The sequence below is a fragment of the Vombatus ursinus genome, unplaced genomic scaffold (assembly GCF_900497805.2).
Source record: "Vombatus ursinus unplaced genomic scaffold, bare-nosed wombat genome assembly UNPS02014818.1, whole genome shotgun sequence".
NCBI classification, from domain to species: domain Eukaryota; kingdom Metazoa; phylum Chordata; class Mammalia; order Diprotodontia; family Vombatidae; genus Vombatus; species Vombatus ursinus.
The window spans coordinates 35,577,327-35,594,576 of NW_020954596.1; the positions used below are offsets into that span (position 1 = coordinate 35,577,327).

Below are 17,250 nucleotides of genomic sequence, written 5' to 3' on the forward strand. Positions count from 1 at the left end.
ATCCCTGTTTTATTAATTCCTTTTTGTCCTGCTGTGATGATCTCTTTCCTCCACTCCTGCTAATTTTTACACAGTGAAGAAACTTTGGATTTGGATTTTAGGTAACATGCATACAGCTTGCAGTTAATGCTCTTGCAACGAAACATCTTATCTTATTTCTTAATAGATTCTTTATCTCCTTTGACTTTTGTAACAATGTCTTGGACTTGTATCCAGCTGTTTGTGACCTCTTTGTTCACTCTTGACAGGCTATAATGGTGGGATATGTCTAAAGAGAAATTTTAAAGGATAAATTTTAAATCGTACATTTGGGCTCAAAATATCAGCCCAGAACTCTAAATTTACTGTGTTTTAGGCCAAATGCTGTTTTTACTCTGAACTTCTTCCTCTTATCACTCAGTTATAAACCCCCTTTAATATGGTTTTTGACTTGAACATTCAATTGAAATTGGCTTCTTTGAGGTTACCAATGATATCTTAATTGCAAAATTGCAAGAGTTTTTCTCAGTTCTTACTCGTGCTTTCTTTACCATTTGACGTTGATGACTACCTTCTAATCATGGATACTCTTTCCTCTCTGGGTTGTCTCTTGTCTCTTGTCTCTTGTTGCCTTTCAGTCTTCTTGGCTGAATTATTGTCCATATTCTGCTTTCTAAGAAGAGTTTCCCACTGAACTTCTGTCTTGGGCCTTCTTATTCTACATGTACTCTTTCACTTGAGAATCTCATTAGCTCTTATGGGTTTAATTATGATCTTTGTATAGATGACTCTCAAATCGATATATCTTGTTCTGTATTTTACTCCTGAGTGATAGCCTGTCCATTACCAGTTGCTTGTTGAACTTTTCCAAATGAAGGTCCTCTAGGTATTTTAGATTCAGTTTCATTTTTCATGTCTAAAATGGAATTTGGTATTCTTCTTAAACCCACCCCTCTACAAACTTATTTCTTTCTGTGTAGGGCATTGCCAACTTTCCAGTCATCCAGATTCATAACCTTGGAGTCATCTTTGATCACCTTCCGTAGCCAGTCAGTCAGGTGCCAAACTTGTCAGTTCTCCTTTGACCACATAACTTAACATCTGTTTGTTTCTGTCCATTCATGCAGTCACCACCATAACTCAGAATTTTATTACCTCTTACCTGAACTATTGATTTCCTTGTTTCTAGTTTCTCTTCCACTCCAGTCTGTCCTCCACACAGATGCCAAAAGATGGACTCTCTTACTCTTGTGCTCAAGGACCTTTAGTGGCTCACTATTGTCTCTGGGATGAAAGACAAACTCTTTAGCCTGGCATTGAACACTCTTCCCAGTCTGGCTTTGGTCTGCCTTTCCAAGTTCATTTCACATTGCTCTATTTCATTCCCTCTGTGCTCTAATTAGACTAGCTTTCTTGCTGTTCTCAAACTTGACATTTTATGACCAGCTTCTCTGCCTTTGCATAAGCTGCCCCAACTCTCCCCATATCTAGAATACACTATTTCCCCACCTTTGTCTCTTAGAATTCTTATCTTCTTTTAAGATTTATGTTATAGACATATATACATACACACACGCATTGTAGGAGACCTCTCTAGGTCTCTTAGTTATTATTACATTCTTCTTCCTTGTATACTTGTGTGTTTACATGTCATGTGCCTTTAGTAGAATGTAAACTCTTTGTCAGCAGAGGTTATTTTTCAGGCTGTCTTTGTAGCCTTGGTGTATAGAATAGTGCCTTGCATGAGAAGGGTGCATCATAGATGCTTTGTTGGATCTGGTGGGTCAAATGACATCTAGTCAAGGTAGCACTTCTTTTGAGCCTCATTAGACATTACTTCTCTTCTCGTACTATATATTCCAAATTCTGTGCTTCACACATGGCGTGCCATCCTCATATGTGATATCTTGTGTCTTTGCAAATCATGACTGTGTCACTTGGTGTCTGTGTAACTGGGCACATCACGGCACTTTGTGTGACTCTGTTTCTTTAGCTGCAAAGTCAGAAGGTGTGGGCAAGGTGGACTAGATTGTCTCTTAGGTCCCTTCCAGCTCTAAATATGTGGACCTGTGTGGTACAAGTATGTGTACAGAAGTATATTTGAGAATATATTGTAACTAGGAATTATTTGAATAATATTTTATCAAAAACTGTTAGATTTATAGCATGAAAATATTCCACTAGTTTTTAAAAACAAGAATTGGTGATTTATCTTAAAAAGAAGTCTGAAAAACTTCTTTAAAATTTTAATGTAAATAGATTAGTTTTTCCTTTTCCTTTTCTGCAGTAAAAGATATTTCATAGTAAAGAAGTAAATGTTGTTTTTTAATTTCACTGCACGCTGCTGGTACTCAGGGTGCCATTTAAACAATTAGACTTCCTATTTCCTGACTTGACGAGGGATCACTTCAGCCAGTAATTATCTCCTTCTACTTCTGTCATCAACCTTATGTTCTTCATCATGTTCAGACCAAACTTATCTTTTTCTGGTATCTAGACGGTCTCAGTTTTAGAGGCAATCTCAGAAGTTATCTAATCATATCCATACATAATAAAATATAGGACTTTTTTTTTTCTGTAGCAGTTCAGTTGAGTGTTCTCCTCCCCAATTCACTAAGAATAACATTTGATTTTCCTTCTAGGATTACTAGTATTTAACCTAGACTTTTCTTTTCTATAGTTTATCAGAGAAGATATGAAATATAAGGATGCTACTAATAAACATAGCCATCTGCATAGAGAAGATAAACATATTACTGTTGAAGACTTATGGAAAAGATGGAAAACATCAGAAGGTAAGAAAAACTGAAAATGTTAAGATTTAAACTTTTCATCTTTTCCCCATTCAATTTTTGTTAACTTGTGGCTTTTCCCAAAACATTAAATAAAAGAATTTATTTCATCAATGATGTTCTATAAATGACTGTATCTGGTGATAAGTTTTCAGCATTTTAAGAATTAATTTATTTATGGACCTATTTAGTTTATCAGTCACTTAGATAAATATTTATTCAAGTAAAACACTTTTGAATAACTTTTGATTAGGAGAGACAAGTATTAAAATGCTTAGGTAATGCTAGAATCTAATTATTGCGAGTAGTTTTGACTTTTTTTGACCAAGTTGACTGATTTAAATTCTGTCTCCTTTTCCTGACCCTACCCAGACTCTGGTGAAGGTTTTAATAGGTGTTGGAATCATTAGTACATGGGGAGGGGAGAAGCCATGAATTGTAATTCATTTGGATCATTGACCTCTATTGCTTTTAAGTTTCATATAGTTCTTAAACTTGTATTTATCTAACAACTGTACTGAATGACGCCCAGTCTCAGATGGATATTGATAAGTCCTTCATCCCCAGTTCTACTGGATGTATCCCAGATCCTCACTCTGCTTTGACTCTTGGACCCACTATTCTCTTGGTCTGGGACCATTTGTCCTGCCATTGCTTCCCAAGGTCCTCAGGGCTTTGCCATCTGACCAACTACATACCCTACCAGAACCCAAGTGTCACTTGATCATTCCATTTTGGCATGAACTCTATCCTCCTTTATGTATATACTCCCCCCATTAGAGCATGAGCTTTTTGAGAGCAGAGATTGTCTGCCTTTTTTCTTGGTATCCCTTGCACTTAGTACATTTCTTGGCCCACAGTAAGCACTTAATAAGTATGTTCCCATTCCATTCCATGGTACTTTTCTTTTTCAAATCTCTAGTCTTAAAGTTGGAAAGCAGTTGTAGGATAACATATTATTTGATACATATAATAAAGAAAAATGTGAAAACTGGAAGGAAAGAAATAGTAAAACATTTGGGAATACAGATAGTAAAGCTAAAGAAATAATATTAAATATGCAAAATATGTAAGGGAAATTAAAATATAGAGAACATTTTTCTAATAATTTTCTGGATATAGACATTGAACTTATAGATTTTTTGATTTTCCAGGTGGTCTTTTTTTCCCTTTTCCAAATATAAACACCTAGTAGTTTATGGTTATATATAAAACAAGAGAAATGGAAATAAAAATATTGTTTATTAAAAGGGGATGAATGGTTAATTGACTCAAATGAAGGTAAAGTGAATATTTACTGAATAATTATTTTAAACCTTCATATTTTGTAAAAGGAACAAAAAAATCTGTGAACAGTAGATTGATGATATAGGAAACTAAAATGAAAGTAGAAAGACCTGATAAAACATGATTTTTAAAATATTCTAGTCATCTTAAAATCCATTTTCAGTGATTTACACACTTTCAAGAAAATCGGGATGCTGTTACAGAATACTTAATGCCTTTGTTATTATTTTGATAATTTATATAGTAAATTTATTGTTCCTTATTAATATTTATGTCTAACTTGTGTGAAAGAAGTCCTTTAAATGCTTTTATTTGAATAAGGAATAACCTTATTTCTTTTATATAAGCTTATCACCCGTAAACAATTACTGAGTAGAAATTAATATGACATTAATTTTTTGAGAATGCCTTCTCAACTAGGTAACAGTTAGCACGACTTTGCAAAGTACTTATTGAACTAATTTCTGTTTCTGATAAGGTAATAGAATTAAGAAACCAAGGAAGAATGTTAAATATTTTACAATAATCCATTTATTTAGAAATCTGATGTCTAATAATTTCAAATTTGTATCTTTTTATGACCCCAGAATAAGTGAAAAAGCACTCTCAGTGAACTCAGTGTCAGGGTTTTAACACAATGATGATCACAGAGGCTGTGTGCTTAATTTTATAGGAGCATTTCTCAATTCATCATTGACATTAGAACGTAGAAAATCAAGTAGCAATTTAAAAGCAGCGAGGGCATTCTTGAGAGTCACTCAAAGTTAAAGGAAGCTCTAGTATTGTATATGTACAAACATATATGCATGTAATGTAAATACTGAATGTTTGTCCTGATGTAGAAGCACAAAGACATTAATTCCTATTCTTAAGTACACACAGACAACATACGTACTTCACTGTTTATATGCATATGTAGGTTTGTGCTTATATACATGTGTATCATGTTGTAGGCATATTATAGTAGTATGTACTCTAAACAGTGAGTCAAAGACTTATAAAGAGAAAGAAAGCAGTCTGGCACCACTTACTGTAAGAGGCCTTATATAATTCTGAAGGCAGTATCATGGTAGAATAATTGATATTTATATTATGACCTGAATCTATCAAAATAGGTTTAGTGTTTTCTGTTACTAGAGATTGGGGTGTATATAGTATGTCTTAGAACAATTTCTGTCAAAAATTGTTTAAATAAAAGTTTTGGTGCTTTAAGTGGTAACTAAAATTTTCTAAAAAGTTCAGTTATGGGGCCCATCATTCGCTAAGGGAATTTAATCAATTCAGTGGTAACTATTTTCAGCTGAACTTGTGTCTTAGATAATAATGATGATGATAATATTAATAATAATAGCTAAGTTTATATAGTTCTTTAAAGTTTGCTGAAATGCTTTACATGTATCTTATTTGTTCCTTACAACAATCCTGAGAGGCAGGTGCTATTATTATTTCCTTTTTATAGATGAGGAAACAGAGGCAAACGAGATATAAACAGGGTCATGCAACTACTAAGTGTCTGAGACTGAATTTGAACTGAGATTTTCCTAACTCCAGGCCCAGTGCTCTATCCATTACACCTTCTGGCTGTCTCCTACATCAAAAATTCAACAAGAAAATGAAAAAATATGAATCTAATTAGATCATTACATATCTTTATGGAAGTCTGAATCTTAAGAAGGAGTTCTTAACTTGGGGTTTATAGACCCTGAAATAGTTCATTGTTAATATTTCAGGGGATCCTTTTAACTGACAAAGGGAAAAGTTACATCTTTATTTTCCTTAGTCTTATATATTTTAGAATGTTATTGTGAGAATGGATCCATAAGCTCCACCAGACTGCCTGAGGGGCTCATGACCCTAAGAACATTAAGAACCTCTGATCCTAGAGATTGTTTATTGTTGGATAATTGTCAACTGGAGAGAAATGAAGTATTGTCATAAAGGTATACTTGTATTGGTTCATAATTTAACATTTGTATTATTATACTGGATATTTCCATCATCACAAGAAAGTTTACTTGTTTGTTTTGCAAATGACAACAGTTCAGTGAAAGTGAACTATATTGGAATGTCATAACAGAATTCAAAATGATTTTGATAAATGTGAGAAATAAATTAAAAATAAGTCTACCCATGAAAAAATGGCAATGGAAAGAATTATGTACAAGAATGACTGAGAAGATTTTAGGTTTCACAGTGAAAAACACACTACTTCATTAATACTGTGCTTTGTTAGTAAGAATACTGAGTAGTAGAATAAATATGCAACATAGTATTTATAAGAACTATGAAGTAATCTTTCCTACAGTATTCCAGTTAGATGCTTTTTTTTTTTTTTTTAAGAACTTTGTGTACATTTCTGGGCTTCAGAACTAAAGAAGGCTCTACCGGTCTTGGAGAAAGTGTAGAAAAGTGCTATTAAATGATTACTTTTTTGGGGGGGAGATATAAAGGATCTGAGTTACTCATGTGGGGAAAAGAAAAGGATATAGTTCAATTTAATACTAGTTTTTAAGCAAATAAAAGTGTCTTATCTAGAGAGCTAATCCTGAGATCAAGTCTTCTCTGTCTCCTTTGAAGATAATGAGCAGATGAGTTCAGATTTTATCAGAGGAAATTTAGGTTAAATACAATGATGATTCCTCACATTTGAATAGTGCTTTATGATTGACAGTGTACTTTCACATCTGTTATCTTATTGGGTCCTTACAACAAACTTGTGAGATATTTAGGGCAGATGAAGTTAACATTTTGTTATTCATTAAAGGATTGTTTGAGTGGTATGACCAAGACTAGAACCCAAGTGTTCTGACTATTAATATTGTATTATGCTTCCTCTTAGGTATAAAGAATAAGTTCCTGATAATTTGTTGTTAAATTTGTAACCTTTAGGAAGATTATGGCAACTGCTATTCTCTAAAATAGATTTTTACTTGTGATAAAATGTGGTCCTAAATGAAAGTGGAATCTTATATGAAAGTAAGTTCCCTCTCTTTTGATAAATATTATATTAAATACAGGTGAATGGCTAGTTAGTTCATTTGCTTAGAAAATGGTACTAATAAAACTAGGGCCATAGAGTTGATTACTATTCAGAAATATCTAACTCTCTGTGCTTCTGTAATCGCATTCCAACCCTTATCAGTTGTGTTGAAAGAGTATGTACTTAGTTATAAAAACAAGGAAATGCTGAGTACTACTAGGAAAAAAACTAAACATTCCAATCATATGAATGTACAGTTAGTAGAACCACAAATAAGTATATATTGAATTATGTGTGTAGTTGCTGCTAGGCATTGTGGGAAATGCAAAGGTATAGCTGCTCATACTTTGATCACAGAGAAAAGTGAACTTTTCATATATATGCATATATATATTTCCTGGACACACCCCTGGTCCTTCTATTTTTAACAATAATCCTAAAGAAGTGAAGCATATAATTATCTCTGTAAAAGGATTATAGTGAATTATCCTTCCTAGACCTAGCAGAGCATATTCAGACATGAGGCTACATGGACTTCTGAACTCCAAGCAGAATTAGAGAATTAGAGGAGAGACTGTGAAAGGCAGGCCTTTGCAACTTGACTCATCTCCAGGTTGCTGGTTATTCCCTCATGGCCAAATCACACTGGTTTGCATCCTGTGTTCTTATACTTGGTCTGACCTCTCTGTCACCACACTTTTTCAGTCACTTGCTAAATCTTGTTTCTACCACAGCAACCCCTCTCACATTGGATTCCTTCCATCACACAGCCTTCACCTTTGTTCAGGCCCTCATTACCTCTTGCCTGGTCTCTTGCAGTAGTCTCCTAATTCATCTCCCTGCCTCAAGTCTTCCCTTCTCCATTGTATCTTCCACATAGCCATCAAAACAATTTTTAAAAAATTGAATATATGTCACTTCCCTACTCCATTAACTCCAGGAGTGTTCTGTTGTCTTTAGGATCAAATATAAATTCTTCTCTTTGGTTTTTATAGTCCTTCACAATCTAGTTCTACCCTAGCTAACATTATTATTCACTATTCTCCTTTCTGTAATCTGTGGTCCCGCCAAAATAAGCCTTTCCCTTCTCTTTATACACAACTTATTTCCAGTCTTCATGCTTGGAATGCACTTCTTTTCAACTTCTTGGAATCTTGTGTTTCTTTCAAAATTCTACTCAAACTCCATTTTCTATAAGAAACTATTTCTAATCCATCCAAATACTAGTTCCTTCTCTATCAAAGGCAATAAAAAACCATTTGAATTTATCTTGGATATTTTATGTATACTTATTTATTTACCTGTTATCTCCTTTGACAGAATTAAGATGCTTTTAGGGTAGTAACTATTTAATTTTTGTCTGTATAGCCAGCACCTAGCATAGTGTTCCAACTCACCCTGTCTACTGGCTACTTCTCTACTGCTTATACACATCCTTCCCTACCCTCAAAAAATCCTTACTTGGTCCATCTATCCCTGCTTGCTATCATGCTATATCTTTCCTCCCTTTTATGGTTAAGTTTCTTGAGAATTTGATCTTTGATGTCCCTCAAGGCTCTGTCCTGGATCCTCTTCTCTTTTCCTTCTATTTTATTTTGTTTGGTGATCTCATCAACGCCCACAGATTTAATTATCATCTCTATGTTGATGATTCTCAAATTTATTTATCCAGCCCTTACCTTTCTCCTGATCTTCAGATTTGCAACTTCACTTGCTTTTTGGACATCTCAATCTGAACTCAGATTGAACTAAATCTTTTACTGCCCTCTTCCAAACTTCCAGATTACTGCTGAGGGTCTCACTGTTCTCCCAGTCATCCCGCCTCGTGTCATCTTAGACTGTTTACTCTCTATCACCCCCAATATCCAATCAGTTGTCAAATTCTCTTATTTCTGCCTTTGTTACATCTTTTGCATGTGCCCCATCCTCTCCTCTGACACTACTACCACCCTGGTTTAGGCTCTCATTATCTCAGAGCTGGACTATTACAATAGCATTCTGGGTGATTTCCCTTCCTCAGGTTTCTCCAATCAAGTGATCTTCCAGAAACTCAGGTCTGACCATGTTACCCTTCATGTCAGTAATCTTCATTGGCTTCCTATCACCTTTAAAATCAAATATAAAATCCTTTGTCATTCAGAGACCATCACAACCTGGCCCCTTCTACCTTTCCAGTTTTCTTACAGCTTATTCCTCCTTACATACTCTGTGATTTAGTGAAACTGACCTTCTTGCTGTTCATTACACAGAGCACTCTATTTCCTAACCCAGAATATTAATATATTCACTAGCTCTTCCCTATGCCTGAGACACTCTTCCTTCTCATCTATGTCTTCTTGCTTTCTTGGCTTTCTTCTGATCTTAGCTAAAGTCCCATCTTCTTCAAGAAACTTTTCCCAGTCTTCTTAAATCTTAGTGGCTTCCCTCTGAGAGTTTCACTAATTGATCCTGAATGGCTTTTTGCTTGTCTCCCCCGTTAGACTGTGAATGCCCCAAAGGAGGAGTCTATTTATCTATTGGCCTTTTTTAATATCCCAAGCACTTAGAACAGAGCCTGGCGTAAAGGAAGCAATTAATAAATGCTTCTTGACTTGATCTTGGCTTATTTTCCCTAGCAATATTAACATCCAGAAGGGTGTATCCTAAAACCACAGTGTAGGTGACAGCTTGAAGACAAAATCTCTTGAAGTTTTGGGCAGGAGTTATATTATCCTACCATTTAAAAAATTTTTATAGCAGTAAGCCATATTTCAAATTTCATATTTAGACAGGATATTAGAGGCTATCTAGGTTAGTCTTCTACATTATGCACAAATTGGTTCTTTAGGTTATCTGAGAAATTTGTCTTCCAGCTATTACTGCTTTAAGATTTTGACTGAAAGAGATCTCTATTTTGTGGGGCAGTCATTTTTATTCTTAGTCCACCGATTCCCTAGAAGTTCCCCAATATTGGTACAAGATTATGCTGCTTTATTTTGGGTTCCCCTCTAGAAACAGGTAGAATGTCTTCCCCATGAGATCCTTTCAAATATTTGAAGGTAGTTAGCATATTCTATCCAATTCTTAATCTTTACTAGACTGAACATACCCATTTTTTTTTGTTGTTATTCATATGTCACAGTTTCCAGACATGTGAAGTCCCCTTTTTTTAGGCTTACTCTGGTGTATATTCTCACCTGTCAGTTTTTCTCTGGTGCCTATAACCAAAAACTGTGGTCAAGGATGATCCAGTCATTAGAGTAGATACAATGTGGCCAATGCCAAATTTGTTCTAGTTATAAATTTCATTAAAGTGAGGATTGTCGCTTTGGGGGTAGTAGCCATTTTGACCTTATCAATTAAAACTCTTAAGGTTTTTTCCATAGAAATAGTTAATCTAGATCTCTCTCATCCTATTATTTTATTAGCAGCTATTTTAAAAAAAGATCTAATTGAATACTTTACATCTGTCTTTATAAAATTTAATCTATAAAGTCTGGTATAGTGGATAGCGGGGCTGGCTGCCCCTGGATTCAGGAACACCTCAATGTAGATCTTGACTAACAAATACTGTATGATCAGAGATGAGTCACCTAACCTCTCACTGCTGTAGGAATCTCTCTAAAATGATAAGGCATAGACACGTTGGCAGTCTATATCAAAGGTAGGGAGTTTCTGTGACTAGATGTAGGGTATGGCGATAAATTTGCAAAACCTAACAAGCAAAAATTAATCTTGTTTTGTTCTAGGTTGTTGAGACTATTTTAGATTCCAGTATTAGCTGTCTATTTCTGCCTTGTCTTATCTGCTTATTTGGTAAGCATGCCACCTAGCCTTATCCAAGACTGATAAAAATGTGGAATAAATCTCTAGGCTAGGTAGAACTCTGTAGAATTACTGTTAGAGTACCTTTCTCAAGGTGATCAATATTCTTTGTTTACTAATTCAGGTCCTGCTAATTGTTCTGTCATTCATGCCAGATTTCCACATTTTTCCCCACAAGGTTAGATGGATGGATAGATGACAGGTGGATAAATAAAACACTTATAAGCACTTAATATGTGCCACACACTATACTAAGCTCTAGGCATACTGTTGTGATCATGGCATCATTTGGAGATGGCCAGGGAGTAAAGAGAAGTAAGGTGGAAGACTACTTTGATCCAGGCAAGATAAAGGAGAAACTCACATATCAGTGTATAGGATAGTTTCAAAGATGAAGTACATTTTTCCAGTGGGGAAAAGGTAAGTGTGATGGATATTATGAGTGATTTTGCAAGTGCTTTGTTAAAACATAGACTATGTCTATAGCATTTCCTGATATATTGTATAGTAACTTAGTTTTTTTTTTTTTAAAGGAAATGATATTATTCTGTTAGATTTGTTAGAAGTCCCAGTAAACATTTCCACCTTTTCATCAAGTTTATTAATCTGGTTTCCAAAATCTCAGGTTTTCTCTTTTGAAAATTAGAACATCTGGGGGGCGGAGCCAAGATGGCGGAGGGAAAGCAGTGACTGTCTTGAGCTTTCTCCCAAAGCCCTCCAAATACTAAAAAAATAGCTCTAAACAAATTCTAAAGTAGCAGAACCCACAAAAAGACAGAGTGAAACAGATTTCCAGCCAAAGAGAGCCTGGATGGTTGATCGGAAAGATACATTGCGCCGAGCGGGGAGAGGAGCACAGTTTGGCGTGGGCGCACAGGCTGCAGCGACCCTGGAGCAGGCCTCAGAGGACTGAATCGTGGGCAGCTGTGGCGGTTTCCAGACTTCTCAACCCTTGAACGCCAAAGACAACTTAGAAGGTCAGTGGGAAAAGTCTGTGACTGCAATGAGAGAGGAGCTAGGTCTCAGCCGCAAGTCTCGAGTGCGGCCTGGGGCCGCGGCTTTTTCCTGAGCTTCTGGCCCACAGACTGAGGGGGAATCGAGTGGCTGATCAGAGGGGGATTGCAGAGATCTCTTTGCTAGTGCTGAGGCAGGAATCTCTTGCTTTGCCAGTGCTTGGATCTGGGTCACAGTTCTGAGGGGCGGTCCTGGGGCGAGGAGGACCGCTGGTTCAGTGGAGCTTGTTGTGGCTGTGGAGAGGAAACTCCTCACCCCTTATGATACCACCTTGGAAGAACTGAAAATTTTCAGTTCCCTAGAAGTAAAACAGCTGTACAAACCCCCAAAGCTTGGGACAGTGCATTCTCCACATTGGAAACAGACTTTTACCTTAACAAAGAGTTTAAAACTCAAGTAATTGGCTGGGATCATGAGTAAGGAGCACAAAAAGAATCAGACTATATTATCTAACTTTGGTGACAAAGAAGATCAAAACATACAACCAGAGAAGACAATGAAGCCAAAGCTCCTACATCCAAAGCCTTCAAGAAAAATATGAATCAGTCCCAGGCCTTGGAAGAGCTCAAAAGGGATTTTGAGAAGCAAGTAAGAGAAGTAAAGGAAAAACTGAGAGTGTTGCAAGAAAATCATGAAAAACAAGTGAACAGCTTGCTAAAGGAGACCCAAAAAGATACTGAAGAAAATAACACCTTAAAAAATAGCCTAACCCAAATGGCAAAAGAGGTCCAAAAAGCCAATGAGGAGAAGAATGCCCTAAAAAGCAAAATTGGCTAAATGGAAAAGGAAGTCCAAAAGATTACTGAAGAAAATACTTCCTTAAAAATTAGAATAGAGCAATTAGAAGCTAGTGACTTTATGAGAAATCAAGACACTGTAAAACAAATCCAAAAGAATGAAAAATTAGAAAGCAATGTGAAATATCTCATTGGAAAAACAACTGACCTGGAAAATAGATCCAGGAGAGAAAATTTAAAAATTATTGGACTATCTGAAAGCCATGATCAAAAAAAGAGCCTAGACATCATCTTTCAAGAAATTATCAAGGAAAACTGTCCTGATATTTTAGAACCAGAGGGCAAAATAGAAATGGAAAGAATCCACTGATCTCCTCCTGAAAGAGATCCCCAAAGGAAAACTCCTAGGAATATTGTAGCCAAATTCCAGAGTTCCCAGGTCAAGGAGAAAATATTACAAGCAGCCAGAAAGAAACACTTCAAGTATTGTGGAAACACAATCAGGATAACACAAGATTTAGCTTTTTCTACATTAAGGGACCGCAGGGCATGGAATATGATATTCTGGAGGGCAAAGGAGATAGGATTACAACCAAGAATCACCTGCCCAGCAAAACTGAGTATAATCCTTCAGGGGAAAAAATGGTCATTCAGTGAAATAGGGGACTTTCAAACATTCTTGATGAAAAGACCAGAACTGAATAGAAAATCTGACTTACAGATTACAAGACTCAAGAGAAGCATGAAGAGGTAAACAGGAAAGAGAAATCATAATATGAGACTTATTAAGGTTGAACTGTTTACATTCCTGCATGGAAAGATGATATTTGTAACTCATGAGACCTTTTGTCAGTATTAGGGTAGTTGGAGGATAAAAATTATATGTACGTATATATAGATATAGATAGAGGGTACAGGGTGAGTTGAAAATGAAGGGGTCATATCTGGAGAATAAAATTAAGGGGTGAGAGAGGAATATACTAGGAGAAGGAGAAAGGGAGAGGTAGAACGGGGCAAATTATCCCACAAAAAAAAAAAACCCCAGAAAAGAAAAGGCTCTTACAGTGGAGGGGAAATGGGGGAAGGTGAGAGGGAATGAGTGAATCTTATTCTCATAGGATTTGGCTTAAGGAGGGAATAACATACACACTCAGTTGGGTGTGGAAATCTGTCTTACCCTACAGGAAAACAGGGGGGGAAGGGGACAAGAGAGTAAGGGAAGGATAGAGAGGAAGGCAGATTTGGAAAGGGAGTAATCAGAAGCAAATCCTTCTAAGGAGGGACAGGGTCAAAAGAAAGAATAGAATAATTGGGTGGGCGGGATAGGATTAAGGGAAATAGAGTTAGTTTTTCACAGCCTGTCTACTATGGTATTGTTTTGCATAACTGCACATATATAACCTATATTTAGTTTCTTGCCTTATCAATGAGGGTGGGTGGGGAGGGAGGAAGGGAGAAAATTTGGAACCCAAAGTTTTAAAAACACATGTTTAAAATAAATGTTTCCACATGCAACTGGGAAATAAGAAATACAGGAAATGGGGTACAAAAATCCATCCTGCCCGACAGGAAAATTGAAGGGGAAGGAGATAAGAGAAGGGGGGGGAGAGAGCAAAGGGAAGGCAGACTAGGGGAAGGGGTATTTAGAATGCATGCCATCTTGGGGTGGGGGGAGGGGCGAGATGGGGTGAAAATTTGGAACTCAAAATCTTGTGGAAGTAAATGTTGAAAACAAAAAAAAAATATAAAAATTACCATAAACAAAAAAAAAGAAAGATAAAAAAGAGAAAGAAAATTACAACATCTACCCATTTCAAGTCTTCTGGTTTTTTTTTCCATTCTTCTTCTTAAAGATCACTCACTTCAGTGGTTAGATCTCTAGGTCCTTTCATTACTTTTGGTCAAGTAATTTAATCTCTCTGAGCTCCAGTTTTTTCATCTGGTGGGGTGAGGTTGCCTTCAACCAAGTAGTTGTGAGTGTCAAATAAGATTAAGTATATAAAACATTTTGTAAACCTTTGAATGCCACCCATATCTTAATGTTACTACCCTGGATTGTTATTCATCTGATCCAGGAGACTTAGACTCATTTAGAGGATCTAGGTACTTTTTTACTGGCTCTTAACCTATTTCTGGCATAATTCCCTCTTCACAATTTTTCTGCATTTTCCTGTTGGAAGATTTTGTTTTCCTTGTTGGTGAAGATGAAAGCATACCAATTAAATAGGGATTGAGTATCTCTGCTTTCACCTTGTTTTTCTTAGTAGTACATGATTGTCTTCCAAACACCAAGTCTCTCCAGTCCTTAGTTTTTCTTTTTACTCTGAAGGTAGCATGATAAAACACTTTTCTTTTCTGTTGTAAAAGATTAAGATGTAAACAAGCCAAGAAGTTATCTGCTGCTCTATCTCTAGCATATTTCAAGTAGAAGATATTTCTTATCTCTATGACTAAATCCCTTCACAATCTGACTTCAATCTGCCTTGCTAGATTTACTATATATTTCTTTCCATCCCACATTCTACTGTCCAAGCTGTCCTATTGACTGTTGTGCATACATGACTTTCCATGGCTGTGATTTTGTACAGGCTGTCCTACTTGATGGGGTTGGAATCTGGGCCCCAGAAAGGAAAAACCTTGGACTTTCCTACATGGCCAAATCTCTGGTGTTCACCTGAGGCTGTAATCCCATCAACTGGCTTTTCATTTGGGCTACACCCAGTCTCCCCTCCATTGTCCCCGTATGGCCCGTGGCCATTTCCCACCCTTAATCCTAGCTAGGCTACATTCTCCCTTGGCCATGAGGTCCAGGTCCCAGGAGTTCTGTTCACCCCAGTTTACTGGCCACTTCTAGGTCCCTCCCACAGTCTTTCTGTATATAAGGTCCACCTTGTCTCCATTAAGAAGCTCAGATTCCTAAAATCTAGCCACGGTTTAGATTCTTATAATCTAGCCACTGCTTTCCCATGTTCAGACTCCTTAAGAGTCTGCCCAATATAACAGTGCTCTGATAAACCTTGTCTTTGACTGAAAGAAGACTTGGGTCGAATTCTTTCAGTCAGGACCTGCGTGTTGTGATTTTGGGGTTCCAGGATCCCTGAACCCCTAAACTGAATCACTGCTGACTAGAATATGTTCTTTTCTCTTAGAATCCTTAGCTTCCTTTAAATCTGACTACGTCCAGCTCACTAAGCTTTTAGAAAGGGCTATTTTACTGAAGTAGTATAGTTAGAAGAGTTAGCCTTTCCTGTCCCTGCTATTTGCTAGTGCCATCTCTCAAATTATTTTTGTAGGGCATTCTCGATCTACTGTTTCAACTCTTACTCCTAGTGAGGAGTGGAGTCCCCAGATCATGGTTTCTAGGTTCTCTTTGGGCTGTAGGGCAGGGTTGGGGAATCTGCAGCCTTGAGGCTGCAGGGGCCCTCTAGGTCCTCAAGTGCAGTTCTTTGACTGAATCTTGGCTTCACAGAACACATCCCCTCAATAAAAGGATTTGTTTTGTAAAACTTAGACACAGTCAAAAGGCACTCAAAGACCTGGAAGGCCACAGGTCTTCCCCCGCCTCCCCCTATCTAGGGTATTCCTGACTATGTGTATGTAGGTGTCTTCCTAATCATATAAATTTTAGAAGCCTCTACTAATGGCTTTTCTCTCATGATAAGAGGGTGATATCACTTAGGCAGATTTAAATGGCTTTTTAGAAAAGGATATTTTACTGAGGTGGTATTATATAAACAGTTTGTACAAAATGTCTTCCTTTCCTCCTCCCAAAGTCTGTGACATACTCTCCAGTACATACAATTTCCAGGGGAGAATAGTCTTAAGCTTAGAGAGCATGTGTAAGAAAGGGATAATAGTTCCCAGAAGTCCTTTTACTGAAGTCCTTAAGATTTTTTTTGTTATGTTAGTCATCTCCTGAACTCTTTGTAGAGCTATGAATCTGTGTACAGTCTGTGTTTGGCTCTTCTGTCAGCTGTTCTAGGGATACTACTAGGAGGCAGATGGGAGCATATGAAGCCAGCTGGACTTAAAGAATTGGAGTGGTCTTTGGTCAAGGGGAAGGGAAAGTCTGAGGTCTTCTTACTTATTTGAATCTCTTGGGTTCTGAACTAGCTCTCTGGTTTTATACACCTCTTCACTGAATTTTGCCATATCCCTTATCCATAAGGTGGCTAAAACAGGTGCTTTGGAGCACTTAGAGCTTGGTCAGACATCAAAGACTCAAAGGTCATCCATCCTGACTTTTGTCTTACCACTGGACTTTGATGACTCTGAAAGAGAGTGAAGCTCTGCCTCACTTAAATCCAGTTCATGAACAAGCCAGATCACCCTGTGATGTCATTGGTCCTCTTTGAAAACAAAGGACGAACAGCACAACACAAGTTGTGCAATATAAGTGCAGTTTATCCAATAGCTGTCAAGGATTTTTCACACTTAACCTATAAGTATTTGATGGATGATTGATTGGCTGGGATGTATTTTCACATCATAAATATATCAGGGCTAAGCACTATAGGGGTATTCCCGCTGGATAAATGTTTTGGGGCTAAATGGGATAGGTTGCTTTCAACCCAACCCTTACATTTTGTATTCATTTGTTCATTCATTAAATCCATCCATCCATCCATCCATCCATCCATCCATCCATCCATCCATC

At 36.9% G+C, this 17,250-nt stretch overlaps 1 protein-coding gene across 1 annotated transcript in view; it reads left to right on the plus strand.

Annotated features, from left to right (window-relative positions):
- Positions 1 to 17,250, plus strand: part of STIM2 (stromal interaction molecule 2) — a 162,318-nt gene that overhangs the window by 79,761 nt on the left and 65,307 nt on the right. Inside the window, exon 3 of the mRNA XM_027836515.1 lies at positions 2,660 to 2,774. Coding sequence (XP_027692316.1) covers positions 2,660 to 2,774 — 115 coding nt within the window. The remainder of the gene's footprint in view (positions 1 to 2,659; positions 2,775 to 17,250) is intronic.